Raw genomic sequence first — 20,785 nt, 5'->3', positions numbered from 1 at the left:
TTAGATGATAATTCTCAGACACACACTCATGTTACCAGATCTTTCTTCACAGATTTGATGTGATATTCTTTTTCAGTTCACACAAATGAGTCTTTTTGACACAAACAAAATTGTATATTTGGTTGGAAAAGCAATATCTCACATCAGACACTGATACAAGATAACTGCTGATAAGAACCAATAGTAGACATTTTCCAAGAATATTTTCAAAAAGAGTATTATGTGTCTGAATTCTAACTAGTGTAGAACATCAAGTTAAGGTCACAGGAGTCTGTCTGAATTCTAACTAGTGTGGAACATCAAGTTAAGGTCACAGGAGTCTGTCTGAATTCTAACTAGTGTGGAACATCAAGTTAAGGTCACAGGAGTCTGTCTGAATTCTAACTAGTGTAGAACATCAAGTTAAGGTCACAGGAGTCTGTCTGAATTCTAACTAGTGTAGAACATCAAGTTAAGGTCACAGGAGTCTGTCTGAATTCTAACTAGTGTAGAACATCAAGTTAAGGTCACAGGAGTCTGTCTGAATTCTAACTAGTGTAGAACATCAAGTTAAGGTCACAGGAGTCTGTCTGAATTCTAACTAGTGTAGAACATCAAGTTAAGGTCACAGGAGTCTGTCTGAATTCTAACTAGTGTAGAACATCAAGTTAAGGTCACAGGAGTCTGTCTGAATTCTAACTAGTGTAGAACATCAAGTTAAGGTCACAGGAGTCTGTCTGAATTCTAACTAGTGTAGAACATCAAGTTAAGGTCATAGGAGTCTGTCTGAATTCTAACTAGTGTAGAACATCAAGTTAAGGTCACAGGAGTCTGTCTGAATTCTAACTAGTGTAGAACATCAAGTTAAGGTCACAGGAGTCTGTCTGAATTCTAACTAGTGTAGAACATCAAGTTAAGGTCACAGGAGTCTGTCTGAATTCTAACTAGTGTAGAACATCAAGTTAAGGTCACAGGAGTCTGTCTGAATTCTAACTAGTGTGGAACATCAAGTTAAGGTCACAGGAGTCTGTCTGAATTCTAACTAGTGTAGAACATCAAGTTAATGTCACAGGAGTCTGTCTGAATTCTAACTAGTGTGGAACATCAAGTTAAGGTCATAGGAGTCTGTCTGAATTCTAACTAGTGTAGAACATCAAATTAATGTCACAGGAGTCTGTCTGAATTCTAACTAGTGTAGAACATCAAATTAATGTCACAGGAGTCTGTCTGAATTCTAACTAGTGTAGAACATCAAGTTAAGGTCACAGGAGTCTGTCTGAATTCTAACTAGTGTAGAACATCAAGTTAAGGTCACAGGAGTCTGTCTGAATTCTAACTAGTGTAGAACATCAAATTAATGTCACAGGTGTCTGTCTGAATTCTAACTAGTGTAGAACGTCAAGTTAAGGTCACAGGAGTCTGTCTGAATTCTAACTAGTGTAGAACATCAAGTTAAGGTCACAGGAGTCTGTCTGAATTCTAACTAGTGTAGAACATCAAATTAATGTCACAGGAGTCTGTCTGAATTCTAACTAGTGTAGAACATCAAATTAATGTCACAGGTGTCTGTCTGAATTCTAACTAGTGTAGAACGTCAAGTTAAGGTCACAGGAGTCTGTCTGAATTCTAACTAGTGTAGAACATCAAGTTAAGGTCACAGGAGTCTGTCTGAATTCTAACTAGTGTAGAACATCAAGTTAAGAGTAAAGAAAGAAAGTTAATCAGAAATGATAAAAGTAAAATTTCCAAATAAAAGATAAAATTGAATGTAAGACAAATTGCAGGTTATAATAGCAGAGAATTTCTTTAGGAAGTAAAGCTAAACCATCTTAGGGTGGAAGATGAAAATGGTGAAAGAAGATCAAGCCTTTATAGACTTTGAAACAACAAAATGTAATGATGGAGACTGTACTTTGCATATTTTTTTCCTGAAAAGAACTTTGAAATATATTCTGAAATGGGATAGTTAAGAAGTGTGAAATATAAGAAACCGATACTTACCAAATTTAAATTGTATATTAAAAGCAAGTGAAGTTATAGAGAAGTGTGTTTTACTTTACTTAATCTGCATCAATCAAACAATATGAGTGTTGTTCAGTTGCACAGAATAATATACTGCAAGTCTACGTTTCCTAACATTTTCTTGATCTTACTGATAGTTGCAATTTACACGTAAGGAGTACCAAGAGTCTATGGATTTAATGCTGCTTGGTGAGAAGGCACTGAGAGATACCAAGGAGATGAGAGATCAACAGTCAAGATTGAAAGAGATAGAAGATGAGTTGACTCATTTACAACTGAGAGTGGAAAGTGAGGTAGGATGGTTGACAATATCATAGTTATCAAGTCGATGGTCTTCAGGGTTTAGGGCAGGTTTCACTACACGGTATGGACAAATCATAGATAATTGTAGATGTATCTGGTAAAACGTCACCACCTATTTGGAAGCACTAATTTATGGATAGATACACTATTTTTATTACAGTATCAAATGTCGTGTTTCCTCTTTGTCTTACCTTTTTACAAACTTAATTAGGTCACTTCCTTTCCTGTTTAAGATATTTTCTCTGAGGTTAAACATTGTATTTTTTGACCAAAATGTTATTATACCTGCTTGTCAAACCCTTAGTCGTTCACATCGGGCAGTATGCAACCGTACACAGCCCGAAATGTGAAGTAGTTATTCCTATGTTTGGTGCCTGTACAGTGTTCTCCACGGATTGTCTTGATAGCAGGATGACTAATTTGCATAATTTATTCATGTGATTTGGATAACAATAGCGATTATTTTTGTCAGGAAAGCTAAATATATTTCAAATTATTTCAAACAATCATGATTAGTTTTCTCAGGGAAGCTGCAATTATTTCCAGAGACGAGTAGACTTAAAAACATTTTAAAAAGTGTGTGTACGCCTATTCCTAACATTTGTGTTTCGCCATCTTGAACGCCGCACAGGGTTGTGGGATTGCTCGCAATGCGCACCGGGAAATTTGAAGACGACTGTGGGGGTAGAATCAGTCGAAAACCATCTTTACTATGGACAACACCATACAAATAGTGCACATTGATTACCAAATTATTTTGAATTTCAGTAATAGTTTGAAGCGACAGCCACTCCAGTAGCTCAATTTCATTGTCTTGAATGTACTAAGAAGTGTTTTTTCACTGTACGTCATCATACAACTAACGAATTAATCAACACGAGTACGCTGTAAACGCTATTTGTAGCATCGCCGTATCGCGTGTTCCATTATTACTTCTGGTAAGTTAAGCACAATTTCGGTAATATTTCTCTGTCTATGTCATGATTTCAACATTTTACTGCTATATTTTAACAAAAAATACGGAAGCGAACGATCACGCATGAAAACATGAGTGGCGAGAAATTCCAATTCAATTCAATCATTGCATGGCTTCTATACTTGTCAAATATACAAAAAAAATAAATTTATATAATATACACATGTATATATTTTGTCTCACTATAGTTCATTGCACATTCATGTTGTAAAATCACGTATAAATAGAGACATCAGAATACTGATTGCAAGTTGAAAATGCATCATAAAATGATGTAAACAGCATTCACTTACCGCTGACAGTCGATCACAACATACAATACGTCCATATCGCCGATCATAAAAAATGTCTTGAAATGACGACATTCGGTGAAGAAAAATCTTGGTACATTAAAAACGATAAAAAAAAGCTTATGGAATGGTTATCTCTTCAAACTCTCACGGACACTCAAAACAATTCGGTAATCAATGTGCGCTATTCGTATGGTGTTGTCCATAGTAAAGATGGCTTTCGACTGATTCTACCCCACAGTCATCTTCAAATTTCCTGGTGCGCATTGCGAGAGCAATCCCACAACCCCGTGCGGCGTTCAAGATAACGAATCACAAATGTTAGGAATATGTACACGTGTAGGGTCTATGATAAAACTAATGATCGGACACAACATCACCACTTTATCAAAAAGTATATGAGACTGTTATAATTTTGTTGACGACGTTAAAGAATACAAGTCAAAAGTCTATAGCATCATGTTTGCCATGTAATTCATGTAATCATAGACAGTGGAGGGGAAACACGTTATCATGTGGCATAGCAGTGTCACTTTACACCTTGAGAAAGGTGTGAACAATCATTTGTTTTAGGGCATTTGTTTTCTTAGAGGGTTTGGTTAAATGGTTTATTAATAATGATGACAAGGGTTCAAAGGATACAAATGTACATGGAACAATATGGGCAGAAGATTTAAACAGAAGGCTTAAACACAGAACTGCCCTATATAAAGAGGATTATGGCTAATCTATGCAAATGTGGGAAATTCAAACTGCTGTACAGAGCACTAGCTTCTGGGTCTTGTTTTCAGCATTTTTTTCTGTGCTCCGAGAAACACACAGGTCATGTATCATGTACAAATTGTTTGTGAATGTCGTAGGATGGTAACTTGATATACAAATTAGTTGAAAATCAATCTGTTAATTTCATAGAATGAAAAAACCTTTCAAAATGAGACTAATTCCTCTGCAAATTGCTGTTTAGATTGTGTCACTCAGTATTATTCAAATATGTGGCATTTGCATGTGAACAACCCAGATAGGGAATGTTTATATTTTTGGTGATTACTTGCCAGTGAGTCATCACAAGTTCTCCACCTCCAAACATACAGTCAGTCAAATGCAAAATAGGGTCCCAGGCCCAGTGCCTGACTGATATACCAGGACACAAAACATCAAAGCAGGGCACTGGGCATCGATAGCCGGGTGTCAATAGCAGGGCAATGCACCATGCTAAAACCCCTCATGGAGAACACTGAAATAGAACTATTGGTATTTTCCATATTACCCCTAGGTTTTCCTATAAAAAGGGAATGAGAGGTGTCACCTAGTTGGTAGTCTAGTCCATTCCGTCAATGTTTTCTATGATAACTATCCTGTCAGTGTGTGGATATGATCATAGTGATTGTAATGCATATAGGAACTACATTACCCAGTTCAAGGGTAGAATTTGCCAGACAGAAGAAAAAATTATATGAAATTTAAAGCTTGCATTCATAAGATAAAGCCTACTTACCGAAAATCATTAATTATGCAAATTACTCATTAAAACTAAAAACTATGCCGACAGACATTGTGGAATATGTGTTCTTTGTTGTGGTTGATGTATGTGCAAAATTATATGGAATTTTATAAGACGTGTGTGCTTTGTTATGGTTGATGTACGTGCAATTCGAAGTTTGTAATCTTTAGATATAGCTTATTAATATTATTACTAAAAATCATTACTTATGGAAATTACTCATAAAAAGTGTGAGCGAAATCAACAAATTTTATAGGACATATGTGCTTTCTTATGGTTAATATATACACCAAATGATATTGAATTTGAAGTATGCATTCTTAATATATAGCCCCAATTACTAAAAACTATAAATTATGCAAATGACTAATTAACTCTTTCACCATCATTGGCCTCATGGGATTGTTTGTGCTCCACCAGCCCCCTCACTAACATTAGGTGAGCATGAGTGGTATGCAATCAAATTGATATAAAAATACTTAGACTTGCATATTTTTGAAAAATAAGGTATCATTTTAATGGAAAATAAATTTTCCACATCATAGGTGCAAATTCCTACATTCAAATATCACACACACAACCGAAATATGGATTAAAGTAATAAAATATTAATAAAACAAACACAGGTTGTTTATTTATTGACATCACAAATAAACAAAATATTTATGTTACAAACAAAATTCAAAATACCAACATTTATGTTCCTACAAAACTTCTGTACACTGGTTCAATGGTCAAAATTGGCAAAAATTTGGCAGAAAATGTTATTTTCAGTCGTATTAAATTTGAATAAAAATAATTAACGGCTCAATAATCCATTTATGACGCTACAGGTCATCCCCACTGGCATTGAAAGTGTACTAAAATATCTAAAGTCATCACCTCAAGACCATCTGAAAAGTGAGCTTCTGTAAATATAATTCAGTATTTGACAAGACAGCAAAAAATTATCACCAAATTTATTCCTTAAATCGGTAAAAAATGTCCATAAGTCGGTAGTATCGGCACAAAAATCGTATGGGCAAGGTGGTAGTATTTGCCGACATGCACACCGATCAACGGAAATATGTAGCTAGCATTTTGAACGTACGTCGCTGTAACGTGATCATTACATAGAGTACACCGAGTTCATACAGCCACCTACTTGTAGTCAAAAATGCCATCCAAGTCAAAATTAAACAGAATTTTTCACGAACAGAACCGTTATTTACATCTCTAAACAATGTTAGGGGAGACGATTTTGGCTGCGGCCATGTTGAAATTTGAATTTTCCCTTAAAAAAATGCACGCTAAAAATCAAATCGTAAAATCCTCAGATCGTGCATAATGTACCCACCACTGACCAGTATAAATTGTCCTTGTATGAGTATTATTCATTATTGAACATTACCACAAAGAAATATGAACAAATTAATTCTTAACGTCGATAAAAATTGGCCCCAAGACGATACTATGGGCGCAGACTACTGGTCAACAAATTACGCATTTTGCCGACTTTCACTACAACACTCGTAAATAAATAAATTCCCCGTTGGGAGATAAGACAAACTTAGCAGTACTTCTGATGCTTGCACTGTTCCCACGACCAACTACATGTATTCAACGATGTATTTCTGGTAAAATTCACTGGAAATTCCTTTGGACGGTTGACAAATTGACATCGTAGGAGATGTTATGAGAGCCATTGGTTACTTCCGCCATGTTGAAATTCGATTTTGTCAGTGAAATACGCACACAAAAATTACGATTGCTTGTCATTTCGGTCCTATTTCTAAACCGTTCACTTCCATGTGTTCAAAATGGCAGACAAGCAAAACATAGCTAATACGCATGTGTGGAACTAGTTATGGCAGCAAGTTTTGCAGCAATAGCTGTCGTTAAACGGTATAAGGGTGAGATAGGCGAATCATGGGTGAATGAACTTTGCCGTCTCTATATATGGGGTACTGGTGGGCACCTTAGCGCATCCCCATATATGGGGTACTGGTGGTGAAAGGGTTAATTAATGTTCTTTGGATGTTTACCAAAATCTAATCAGTTCTTTCCATTATCATATGGAAGATGTGTAGCAAGTTTCATTACAATCAATGCATTAGTTTTTAGATATCATGTCCACAGACACACACACATACATACACACTGACAGCTGGACAGACCTTCAGACATACATACATACATACATACATACATACATACATACATACAGACAGACACAGACAAAAGTATTAACATAACCTCCCCTTACAGGAGGCAAAAATGACCAACATTAGACACTTTGTTTGATTCCAACTATTCTATCCTCATTAGATTGAGTACCCTAGCCTGAGTAACATACAACTTGAAGATTTGCTAGATCAGTGTTCAAGGGTTAGTTCACGTGCAACCGAAGAGACAAATGCCATAGCCAATTCACCAAGGTCACCCAGTCAGAATTCTTCCATCCAATCCATTCCTGAGAATCATCCTCCAAAACTACCAGATGATGTACTGAGGAGACTTCTAGAAGATGCCAGGCAGGAATTACAGATCAGTAGTAGTCGCCTAAGTACCGTCAGAGAAGAGGAAATGACTCCTATGAGATCGGACACATTCTCTGAAAGTTTGATCAGTGAAAGCGTGGACTCTGATGTTAAAGTGGATGCTAATGAGCGAGGTAAATACACAATTGTGTTTGATTGATGTGATTCTAGGGTAAGCATATCATTACTATGGCCAACATAGTTGGGAGAGAAGATTAAGTAACATATAAAACTAGTATTTGTCAATTATAGCAGTCTGTCCATCTGTTTGTCTATCTGTTCTATCTATCTATCTGTCTATCTGTCTGTCTGTCTGTTGTGTCTGTCTGTTTGTCTGTCTATCTGTTGTGTTTATCTATTTGTCTATCTATTGTGTCTGTCTATTGTCTATCTGTTATGTCTCTTCTGTCTATCTATTGTGTCTTTCTGTCTATCTGTTATGTCTCTGTCTATCTGGTGTGTCTGTCCGTCTATCTCTGTTGTGTCTGTCCGTTTATCTCTGTTGTGTCTATCTATCTGTTGTGTCTGTCTGTCTATCTGTTGTGTTTGTCTATCTGTCTGTCTGTCTGAAAATGACTTAATAGCACCAGTTCAGCTTATGGTTAAAATTTGGGTGAGAAAAACAGTTGTCTGACAGAGCTGTAGAACAAATTTGGTCCTGACCAAAATAATAATACCATGTAATCTTAACACTGTAACTGTAATGTAGGAACATGGTACTGAACCTCTGCCCTCACACTATAACTGTAATGTAGGAACATGGTACTGAACCTCTGCCCTCACACTATAACTGTAATGTGTGAACATGGTACTGAACCTCTGCCCTCACACTATAACTGTAATGTGTGAACATGGTACTGAACCTCTGCCCTCACACTATAACTGTAATGTGTGAACATGGTACTGAACCTCTGCCCTCACACTATAACTGTAATGTAGGAACATGGTACTGAACCTCTGCCCTCACACTATAACTGTAATGTGTGAACATGGTACTGAACCTCTGCCCTCACACTATAACTGTAATGTGTGAACATGGTACTGAACCTCTGCCCTCACACTATAACTGTAATGTAGGAACATGGTACTGAACCTCTGCCCTCACACTATAACTGTAATGTGTGAACATGGTACTGAACCTCTGCCCTCACACTATAACTGTAATGTGTGAACATGGTACTGAACCTCTGCCCTCACACTATAACTGTAATGTGTGAACATGGTACTGAACCTCTGCCCTCACACTATAACTGTAATGTGTGAACATGGTACTGAACCTCTGCCCTCACACTATAACTGTAATGTGTGAACATGGTACTGAACCTCTGCCCTCACACTATAACTGTAATGTAGGAACATGGTACTGAACCTCTGCCCTCACACTATAACTGTAATGTGTGAACATGGTACTGAACCTCTGCCCTCACACTATAACTGTAATGTAGGAACATGGTACTGAACCTCTGCCCTCACACTATAACTGTAATGTAGGAACATGGTACTGAACCTCTGCCCTCACACTATAACTGTAATGTGTGAACATGGTACTGAACCTCTGCCCTCACACTATAACTGTAATGTGTGAACATGGTACTGAACCTCTGCCCTCACACTATAACTGTTATGTAGGAACATGGTACTGAACCTCTGCCCTCACACTATAACTGTAATGTGTGAACATGGTACTGAACCTCTGCCCTCACACTATAACTGTAATGTGTGAACATGGTACTGAACCTCTGCCCTCACACTATAACTGTAATGTAGGAACATGGTATTGAACCTCTGCCCTCTAAAGCCAAAATAGGCAAAGCTGATTTTTCAGTGGTTAAGTGCATTAAAGAGAATAAAACTAATCAAGTTTTATGTTTTCAATTGACAGACATGGTGTTGCAGTCAGTGTCTGAAGACGCAATCAAAGAACTTTTAGAGAATCCTAGAGCTACATCAAGAGCAATGTCAAGATCTAGTCAGGGTAGTGTAACCCCAACACCAAACTCATCAGAAAACACCCCAAGAAACCATATTCTGACTGACAATGGAACATTTACTGAAGGCTTTGATTCCATTGGAGGGTCAGACTCACAAATATTTACACCCAGACGTAAACTGCCATATGGAAGGCCAGGAGTTCAAGTTCAAAGTTCAGAGGGTCAAGATGAGCATTCAGAGTTCAATGAAAAGGATGAAACCCCTACTCCTAGAGGAAGCCTTTCAAAGGAGCAGCCTCAAAGAAAAGATTATGGAGACCCAAATGCAAGAATAGAAGATTTAGAAGAATCTGTGGACATGAGGGTTTTATCTTTGTTGGCAGATCAGAGAGAGAAAACTTTGACATCTTTGCAAGAGTTAGGAGTGGGGTCACAAGATGAAGAGATTGAGTCTGACCTGACGGATGATGACTTTGGTCTCAATGATGATGAGAGTCTTGAAAGTGAGCTGAGGGCATTAAATGTTGGTACACCATCAACAAACTCTCGCTCAAGCTCTCAACTCTCTAACTTACGAACTGAGTCTGGCATGAGCATTGAAGAACTGCGAATTTCCAACTCAGCATTTGATTCCCGTCCTAGTTCAAAAGCAGTCAGTCAGGGCATCCCAATCACACCAGAACCTTTACCCAAGCCTCCGTCCAAAGCATCAAGTGTCAAAAACAGTGCTAGAAATGTCAAGTCAAGTTCAAAAGCCCAGATCATGATTTCAAGGTCTGACGTCAATGCTACAGCATCTAGAGCTGCATCGGAGACATCAACGCTACGTTCAGATTCAGCCAATACTATGGTTGAATCGTCAGACTTTGATTATGAAAATGATGCAGAAATACGAGAACAACTTCTCTTCGAGGAAGAGCAGGCCATTCTAGGAAGAAAACAGCAATACAGACGGAAAGGTCTGGAATCAGTTGCAAGTAGTGCATCATCATTCCAGTCACCCTCACCTAAACCACATCCACCACGAGGTGGAAGGAAGTCCATAAATGGTAAGGGCAGGAAAGGAGCCCCTACTAGTGCCAGTGATAGTGAAAAAAGGTTCAGTCCCCCTCTAATTTGATTGTATGCTTTGTACTGTTACTCTGTATTACATTGTACATTCCGTCCACACACAAATGTAAAGTCACTTCTATTTTGACCAGAAACCAGGACTAGAACCTTACATTGTACAAATTTAATGTCAAAATGCATTCTTAGGAGAATGAGTCTTTACTGTATTGCACATTTCCATGCAAGTCATTATTATACTACAAGTATCAACAGTTATAACAAATCATTCATATAGCCTTCAGTGATTGTCGTAGACCATAGTTGCAGTACCACAGGAGTGCTACTAGTGATTCCCTTTGACGGGAAAGAATACTGGCCAGAGAATGTGATGTATTGTAAACACTTATTTACCTGGTCTTATTTGGGCAATAGTAGACCTCATATTGCCCTATGTAGAAATGGTTGTCCTTGCTAAAATAGTTGCCACATAACAGCCCTCATGGTAATAGCTGTCTACTAGTCTCCTCATAACCAGGCATTACGTGTATAACAAGTGTTGGAATCAGTTCTAACAGATTGTTCAAATGCTACTACTATGAGTACTGTGGTATTGTAATAGATGTATAAAGATTGTTGTCAATAATAGATCACACAAGAAATGCATTTGATTATACATCTACTTTACAAGCTTAAGTTCTATTTTGATAATATATGTATTTGTAAATATTGTACAATACAACAGTTGCATTTTAAACATGATGCAAGACTTGATGTGCTTGAATTCATTTGAATTTCAATATGTATGAGTTCTGTCTATATGTGTACTGAGATCCTGCCCAAGTATAAGCCCTGGCCTTATATGTATGTATGTATGTATGTATGTATGTATGTATGTATACGTATGTATGTATGTATGTATGTATGTATGTATTCAATATCCAGTCATTTTTTAGCACAATTGAACTGAGATTCCGTAGCTCTATAGGCATTGAGAAATTGTGTGTGTGTGTGTGTGTGTGTGTGTGTGTGTGTGTGTGTGTGTGTGTGTGTGTGTGTGAACCAAAAACCACCAGATCGATTGTCTCAGTATTTGATAGATAGTTTACTTAAGGTCTGTAGATGAAAAAAATGTTCAAATGAAAGTTATCTGATCAGTGATTTACAAGTTGTGTCCAAAAAAGTGATTTTACTTCAAATTGTTCATTGTTATCAGTGCAGTGAAGAGCATGGGGGATGTGTTACTAGTATATAATCTTATGTAATCACTGTTATTGCATGTGTCAAGGCTTGGGTAAATGTGTGTGTAAGAATGTTATTTTGTGATCTATTTTAGAGGGGAATTTACTTCTACTGATAGCATTAGAAACCTGGACTTTCAGTTACCAATTTACCCAGTTACAAGTATAGTAGCTAGGCTTACAGAGAATTCAGTTGGTAGTTAACAAGACACTTAGTCACTTTGAAAGCAGTTTGGCTGGTGTTACTACACATGCCACATGAGTCAAGTTGACTTAGTGCAATTCTACTGTCTGGGCAAAACCATTTCATGTAGAGGTTGTACACAATGAAGTATTTAGTATGTTTATTTAGTATCAGCTTTGCCAACATATTTCAGTAAGCTTTGGTGACAATGCTCATTTTCCAGCATCAAATAAATAATAAAATCAACCTACAATTTGGGCGTTTATATTTTTCAATCACTATTAATCACTCTTCCTACTATTTATGTTTCCATACTTCCACTGAGTACAACAATACACATGTACTTTCTATATATGATGTACAGTTCTGGTCATACTCTCATCCCAACCCCAACCAGCCTCCCAAATTTGAAGCTAGACAGAGCTTATATTTTGACACTTGATTCCTGGACATTTTTTAGTGTAAATATTTTGATGTTATCTTTTTAGCGTGTATTTCTTTCACAAAAATAAAACATTTTGTCATTCAAAAACTACATCTCTATGTCAGGTTTGTGTTCATGTTACACTACCCAGTATCAACATGACATTGTAGGTGACTGGGAGAAGCAAACATTTCCTCTAAATGAAAAAAAAACAACCTATCTATATATGCAATAATCCTCATTTTTACATGTACCACTGTGTACGTTGATGTACAGTCAGAAATAAAACCGGTATTTTCACTGTTGGCTATGCAAATGAGATAAATTGAGATAAAATAGATCCTAATGCAAAACCAATCCCTACTGAAAATAAGCAAATAAATTCATTCATTTTTTAAAGCACATCCACGTCTTTTGAAACACCTTTTGAAAACAAATTTGTTGGTTCATAAAGTATTTCACTATTTTTTCTTGACCATTGCAAGTTCTGAAATATCAAATACTATGCAAATTAGTCGCTTTCCTATCAAATAACTAGGCAAATTAGTTACTTTCACTGCAAACAAGTAAACCACACTTCAACTACTTTCCATGTGTAAACATAACCCATCTTGATGTTTACTAATGTATTGAAGGTATCTGGTATTTTAAACGTTTCCACTGAAGAATTATACACTTCTATGAAACATTTATAAAGTAAATTTATTACTGTAGGTCATTTTAAACTGATATTCAACCAGGAAAGCTAGATTCGCCAACTGTCATTTGCCTCCGAACCTGACGCAAACGATATTGTCGATATTGATCAGAAAATAAAGGATACAATAATGAAACTATTAGTTCTAGACAACTAAAAAGTTTACCTTCCAGTAGGTTTTCAGAGGATTTGGCAAGTTAATTCAGAAATATGCCCGTTATTCTCTTACAAACCACAAACCTCGACGAACTTACTTTTTACAGCGTAAGCTAAACATTTGCATAACAATGCACCACAGTGTTACCAGCCGATGTTGGGTGACCTAAATCTTCCAAACCCAAACTGTTCTCATACCAAAAATCCAAAAGAAGAAACACTCCCTCATACCAACTGTATCACACAAAATAGATACAACGGGTTACTGTGAAGTGTCTCATTTACAAGAACAGGACACACCATGGTAATATAGTGATGTTTTCATCTTATTATCGTCAAAGGTACTAAATACAATGTAGTATCAAAGTGCCAAGTGTCACAAGAAAACATCAAAACACAACATTGACAACGAAATCAGACACTGAATTGATTGGGTAGGATAGCGACGGGAGTGAAATATTGAAACAATTAAATCAGATACTAAGACCAGGAATCAGCTCTAAAAAAACCTATAAGTCACATACCATTTTTCTCTGATTCACCATGTGGGGTGCAATATAAGGGAAGTCCTTATTTGTGGGTGTTACTGTTAGTTTTCTTTTGAAACTAGCATTCAGTTTTAGATTTGATGTCTTAAAGGTATCCTATTCAATATCAAAATACATAGAGAGTGTCCATGGCAAAATCACAATAAAGTAAAACAAGACATCCCTTCCATTGATGCCGCCATTTAGGAAAGTTGTGCCCTCACACGGTGATTCAGAGAAACTGGAATGTGACTTACAGGTTTTAGGGGACAATTCCCGGTCTTAGTATAAATATCAAAATTTGACTCCCATGTCTATCCCACCCGTTATTTTTAATTTACAATTTGTAGTACTGACATGCTGAACAGTGTACCCTTTCTCATACTTGTGAGTACAAAAGAACACCTTTCTACCAGAGGACCCACCCCTGGGCTTTAACACCAGCATTAACAAACACCGTTGTGGGAGTTCTATAGCCGAATCTTTTACACGAGTTCTATATATCACTCGAGAAATCATCTAGTCTGAAGCATGGGGAAGATTTGACCATAACTGTGGATACAAATGAACAGTTAATCCCTAATATTCCATATTTTCCATCCAAAACATTCATTCTTCAACTGCTTAGGTTATTCCTGTGTTTCATCTCCAAGTTCTAGATCCAGATCTACTCCCAGATCTACAAGTTGGATGTCGATTTCGTTAGGGTCTTCCTCCTCACAAATCGATCCAAAACCGCGGTACCGGATATTTTCCGTACCGTATGGGCATTCTTCAAGACACTGCTGGTCGCATAGTTTAGCTGGAAATACACAACGTCTGCATCTACCACCATCAATACAGCTGGCTTGTACAGTTGACATTCTGATCAAAGTGGAGATAAAAATTATTAAGATTTTTTGAGTAACTTCATACATATTTACATTGCAAGCAGAAGCCCGATCACAAATGATGACTTTTATCTGATTTACAACAAAGCGCACCCAGTCTACTGATTCATACATACATGCGCGCCTTTGGTCACACGCTAGATACTAGAAACCTGTTTTTGTGGACACTCAGAAAGCACATGACCGCCGACCGGCGCACACGAGAAGAATTGTCATCTGATTACTCTCTCATGCGCTGGGCTTTACGAAAAACTTTCACTCCAGCTGAAGTATTGAGTTAGGTAGTCTAATTCCATGATGGACAGTATACACACTTTTACCGTTCTCATGGTCCCACCGAAAGGTATCAAGTGTGTTTGAACGTCATGGTGAGAGAGAAGAACAAACGGCACATATCAGTAGTAATCCATCACAAATTGACAGGCTGCCATCATTGCTCATTAATACATTTGATACAGCTGAGCTGTTTTGACCATGTTTTGACTATCGCGAGTATTTAGCACATACTAATGATATGCAAATGTCCAACTCCTCGATCCTCCTCCAGTCTGTTTAAACTAAGATCACATGGGGATGTGATGACGTCATCATGTTTATATGAACCCTGTGGGAGGGTGCACAAAATTATGTGCAATTGTTGGGGACCATGACTGGACGGTAAAAGTGTGTATACTGTCCGCCATGGAACTAGACTATGACTTTAATACGCGGATACGCCAAATTCCACGTGGTGGTCGGTATGTATACTTTGAATGGAAACAGTGACTGTAAGACATTACAAAGTGATGGCAATGCATGGATACAGGGCTTTACAATGGCCAATGGTAGCATAGGGAAAAGGACAAATAATGAATTTTGTTCTCTCGCGATTTTCCGGATTTCTAATATTATTTTCTGTATATTTCAAATAAAGTTGTAAATACTGTTTCCTCTCACTTGTTTTTTTTCTTTCTATTTCCTACCTGATATCATTGTCTTATCTGAGTTTATCAGTTTTACGTGTTACCTCCATTAGTTGGATCAGTGGATGTTTACACTCACGGCACAATGAGTTAATTTGGGCAAATAGTGAGTTTGTTCTAGCAAGCTACTAATTAATGCAAAGCTGATAAACTCAGATAAGACAGTGACATCAGCACAGACAAGTAAGAAGGTCTATACGTGTCTGTGATATCGGGTAGGAACTAGAAAGAAAAAAACAGTGAGAGGAAACAGTATTTAAAACTTTATTTGAAATGTACAGAAAATAATATTAGAAATCCGGAAAATCGCGAGAACAAAATTGATTATTTGTCCTTTTCCCTGTGGTGGTAGTGGTGGGATGTAGTAGCAGTAGGATTTGGAACCGGTGCCAGCGATGGGGTCATGCCAAAATCACAAAATACTACAAAGTTACATAAAAGTTAAAACAAAAATAAGTCAAAGAAACCTGTGACCTTCCCCTAATTTCCATTTTCTAAAATACGGCCTCCCCTGAGGACCGATTTGTAAAAAGTGACCCCAACCCCTATTCCCCGCGACCCTTCCCTTTGAAATTACTGAAGGCTCTTAGGATCCTTAACTTAATTCGCAGAGTCGCAGTCACGATTCTGATCAATATGTTTAACCAGATGTAAACTGAATGCCTTTCGTTAAGGGCAAACCTTTAGATTGTTGTTCCTTCATAACTTGTCAAAAAGAAAAAATCTGCACTACTAGACATGATATTGTTTATCCATCAGTTACTACATCAATAAATAAAACGTAGCTTCGGAACTCCGGCTGACACATTGTACATATCCGTTTCTGCAAAAGTTGAGTTCTGTGTATTTTGAACTCACCGTAATTTTCCCTAGAGTCCACCATTTTAGATACTGTGGAAACGGAAACCTCAACTGACGTCTCTTCTTTCATGGAAGTAAATCAATTCATGAATTATTTGTAGGAATACTGATTTTACGGCGATTTGATGAATCATACTTATTACTTAATTCCGGAAATTTCGACCCGGTTTTTCGCTCATAGTTTTGGACTGGAAAATTTACACATTTCACAAAAAGATGAATTCTTATGGGCTTTAAATGACCATAGTAAGATAAATGGCAAAGTCTTTGTATAAGAATTTTCGGTAGAAAGCCGATGATTTCACCTGGAAGTTAAAGCTGACCTAGTGATCTTCTCATGCATGCTTTCAGGACAAACAGAAACACGCGAGTGCGAACATGTATCAAAGTACAATAACGATTTTCAATTTTGATTGAGAATGAAATCATGAGTGAAGATTTTATCTTGGTGAATTCTCCAGCATGATTACCCGGAGATGCGATCTTACGGCAACACAATATTTGCAATGGGCAATTTCCATTTTGTAATCAGATCTAATTACCAAACATATGCAAATAACTCATGAACACTAAAAGCTACATCTCAAGCAATAACTTTCAACTTTACAAGACAGCACCATCAAATATCAGAAACTATTCTCTATAACTTATATAGGGTTGAAATATGTTCTTAAACAGTTAAATGACATTATAATATAATAAAAAAGGTCAGCACATCTAATGGTAGTATCATTGGTAGGGGAGATTTGGAGGTTTAAGGCAATTTTAGACTATCTTGGCAATGTCATCTCAAATTAGCATACATGTAGGGTGAAAATATTTAAGAAAAGTTTAATACCATTATGACAGTAAAAAGGTTGGTTGAATGCAGGAGTGACCTCTGGGGGTGATGGAGTCCTTGGGGTTTTCCTCCTGTTTTTTGTTTGTATGAAGGCAATGTTTAGGTTATTCATAACCCTTGAGGTAATATTTCCAAGCTTTGAAAAGCTAACGTAAATGTAAGTTTTAAATGAGTTTCCAATGTCACATAAAAATGGGCCTGTAACATTGGTATAGGGGCATTAATATTGCATGTATAGTAAAGTCACTGGTATGTTAGAGAACTTAAGTTGGTCATACCTAGTGCATAATAGAAACTGGAATCTGATGAGATGTGGTGATTTGTAATGTCAATAACATGTAGTGACCGAAATAGAAAGTGTATTAATCCCTTCTGACAAGTTCATACTGAAGAGTAGAACAATTTAGATTGACTTCTTTATTAAATTATCAATGAAGATTACCATTACGAAACGTTCAAGTTCACTTTTGTCCCAAAGTGCAATATAAGTGAAGCTTTAATTGTGAAACAGCCAAGCATTTACATGACATGTTGTGTAACTAGTGTGGTACATTGTAGCTAGGTAATACATGTATATGTATATGTATATGTATATGTATATGTATATGTATAGTTATATTTGAACTCTTATGTGAAGTAAATATTAAAAGAATTGATAGATGAAACAGAGACAAGAATAAATATTTACATGTACCACATTTTAGACAAGGCTATATGCCATTGTAGAAAAGGATTTTTTCTTCCATCACAAGCCAAAACACAATACCCACCCCCATCCACAATTTTCAAAACAGCATGACCCCCCAGCGCCAATTTCAAAAACAAGGCGGTGACCCCCCGGCCGAAGAAACTGACCGGTCCCTTACATTGTTTATCATTCCTGCTTGTAAGACAGCCAGATACTAACAAATCGGTCACGCCTGTTAGCAATTGGTAATTTATGGCAAACAAGTAAGTTACACATGCTACAAGTTCAGGGTAGGCTGGAGTCAGAATTTACGGCAGGGGGGAACCTGGGGAGAAATTGGGGGCATGAAATAAATTGAGGGTTCAAAGGGGGGGGGGATGAAAATTCTGCTGGTATGAAAGGGGGGGGGGCAAATATTTTGCTCATGATTTCAACCAAATTACACCTCAGGAGAGGTTGTTTACCTAGTAAATTAAAAGATTTCTCTCCGCTTCGCCACAATACCCTCTAAAACATGTATTCAGTGATGAGTTGAGAGACAGCCATGCGAATGTATTTGTGTATGCCTCCCTCCCCCCTCTCACACACAAACACAAACACACACACACACACACACACACACACACACTCTCTCTCTCTCTCTCTCTCTCTCTCTCTCTCTCTCTCTCTCTCTCTCTCTCTCTCTCTCTCTCTCTCTCTCTCTCTCTCTCTCTCTCTCTCTCTCTCTCTCTCTCTCTCTCTCTCTCTCTCTCTCAAACCTCAGGAGCAGTCGTTTACCTTGCACTTTGCAAACGTGTGCACTTTATTTACCTACCATACATTTAGTTATGAGGCAATCAATAGCCAAGCAAATGTGTGTGTTTGCCAAAATATCTCTGAACAGGTAAGTTAAAGTGTGGGTAATATAGCATACATTTGTATAATAATGTATTGACTCGAGTAAAATTGGGGTATTGAAGACAATTTTCAAGTACTCTATGGCTTTCGATAATGTGTATGGTTTGAAATTTTATGCCATTAAATGTCTCCTATGTGTTCTTATTTTTTAAAAAGTGCTTACATTAATCCCCTCCCACACCCACCCCACTAGGATATAATGGAGGATGCTGTTTCTGCCCAGAATCAAGATTGAAAGATAAAACCCTACTGACTAAGTATCTCCAAGTACAGCCCAATGTGAGACCTTTTTCGCAAAGCCCACATCTATTTGTAAAGAAATCTCTAATTGTAATGTTTGGATGCTAAAGTTGATTGCACCATACTATACAACTCTGAAGTGGGGCGGGGGGGGGGGGTATTGTATCATTACACATTAAAATATGTGTAGTCGGGAAGGGGGGCCACGAAAATGCTTGGGTTCATTTCGGGCGGGGGGGGGGGGGGCATGTAATTTCTTTTGACCAACATAATTTCTCCCAAGGCGCCCCCCTGCCGTAAATTCTGACTCCAGCCTTATAGTGAGTTGTACGTACATATGTGTTATGGTGAGATCACAGGGGACCCAGGAACCGTGTGACAAACAAAACAAAACAAAACAAAACAAAACAAAACAAAACAAAACAAAACAAACAAACAAACAAACAAACACACACACAAACAAACAAACACACACACACACACAAACAAATAAACAAACAACAAACAAATAAATAAATAAATAAATAAATAAATAAATAAATAAATAAATAAATAAATAAATAAATAAATAAATAAATAAACTATCAAATAAATGACAAATGAACAAGCAAACGAACGACAAGTATAGGGACAAATAAAATAATTAAATAAACCAGCAAATGAAACAGATACTCATGGGGGTATACGAGATATATATATTTTATAGTGATGGGTACCACGTTGCTTTCCCAGTCAGTTTCGAGTCATTACTCCAGGAGTCCCGGCCCCCAACTTCGCACTCGTCTTGTGAGTAAGACACGGCTGAGTGATACAGCCTACCCATTGAGTCTGTAGAACACTCACCCTGGGTTTGTTTCTAGCGAACCCGTGACCTCCCAACTGCTAATCCTGTGCGCTCACCACTGCGCTACATGGAGCCGGTTCGGTGCAATGACACCCTTTTCTAAATCCAGTTAGTTGAATGACACCCTATGTACTGTTAAACAAGTGGAATGACAGCCGCCATTCTACAGCATCAGTGGAATGACAGAAATATCAATATATTCAAAGCATTGACAATGCTGTCATTCCACTTCTGCTATAGAGTGGTGACTGTCATTCTACGCTATACCACTTGTTTAACATTGCAAACTGCGTCATTTAACTAAATGAATGTATGTATGTATGTATGTATGTATGTATGTATGTATGTATGTATGTATGTATGTATGTATGTATGTATGTAGAAAAGGGTATCCTTCAACTGTTTACATACTGTAAATGCTGTCATTTCAGTTTCAAAGCATTGTAAATGCTGTCATTCCACTTTGCTATAGAGTGACGGTTGTCATTCCACTTGTTTAGCAGTGCAGAGGGTGTCATTCAACTAACTGAATGTGGAAAAGGGTGTCATTCCTCTGTTTACATACTGTAAGTTTCAAAGCATTGTAAATGCCACTTATGCTACAGAGTGGCGGCTTTCATTCCACTTGTTTTACAGTGCAGATGGTGTCATTCAACTAACCGAATATAGAAAAGGGTGGTGCCATTCTACTGTTTACATACTGCAAATGTTGTCATTCCAGTTTGAAAGCATTCATATTGCTGTCATTCCACTTATGCTATAGAG

The 20,785-nt window shown here is 37.3% G+C and overlaps 1 protein-coding gene across 1 annotated transcript in view; it reads left to right on the top strand.

Moving 5' to 3' along the window:
• LOC144452885 (uncharacterized) overlaps positions 1-11,419 on the top strand; it is a 33,209-nt gene extending 21,790 nt beyond the window's left edge. The window contains exons 9-11 of the mRNA XM_078144090.1: positions 2,139-2,294; positions 7,379-7,724; positions 9,473-11,419. Coding sequence (XP_078000216.1) covers positions 2,139-2,294; positions 7,379-7,724; positions 9,473-10,641 — 1,671 coding nt within the window. The 3' untranslated portion in view covers positions 10,642-11,419. The remainder of the gene's footprint in view (positions 1-2,138; positions 2,295-7,378; positions 7,725-9,472) is intronic.
• Positions 11,420-20,785: the final 9,366 nt, after the last annotated feature.

Source organism: Glandiceps talaboti, chromosome 2, assembly GCF_964340395.1.
Source record: "Glandiceps talaboti chromosome 2, keGlaTala1.1, whole genome shotgun sequence".
In the NCBI taxonomy this organism is placed as follows: Eukaryota; Metazoa; Hemichordata; class Enteropneusta; family Spengelidae; genus Glandiceps; species Glandiceps talaboti.
This window is presented reverse-complemented; position numbering and strand designations above follow the sequence as displayed.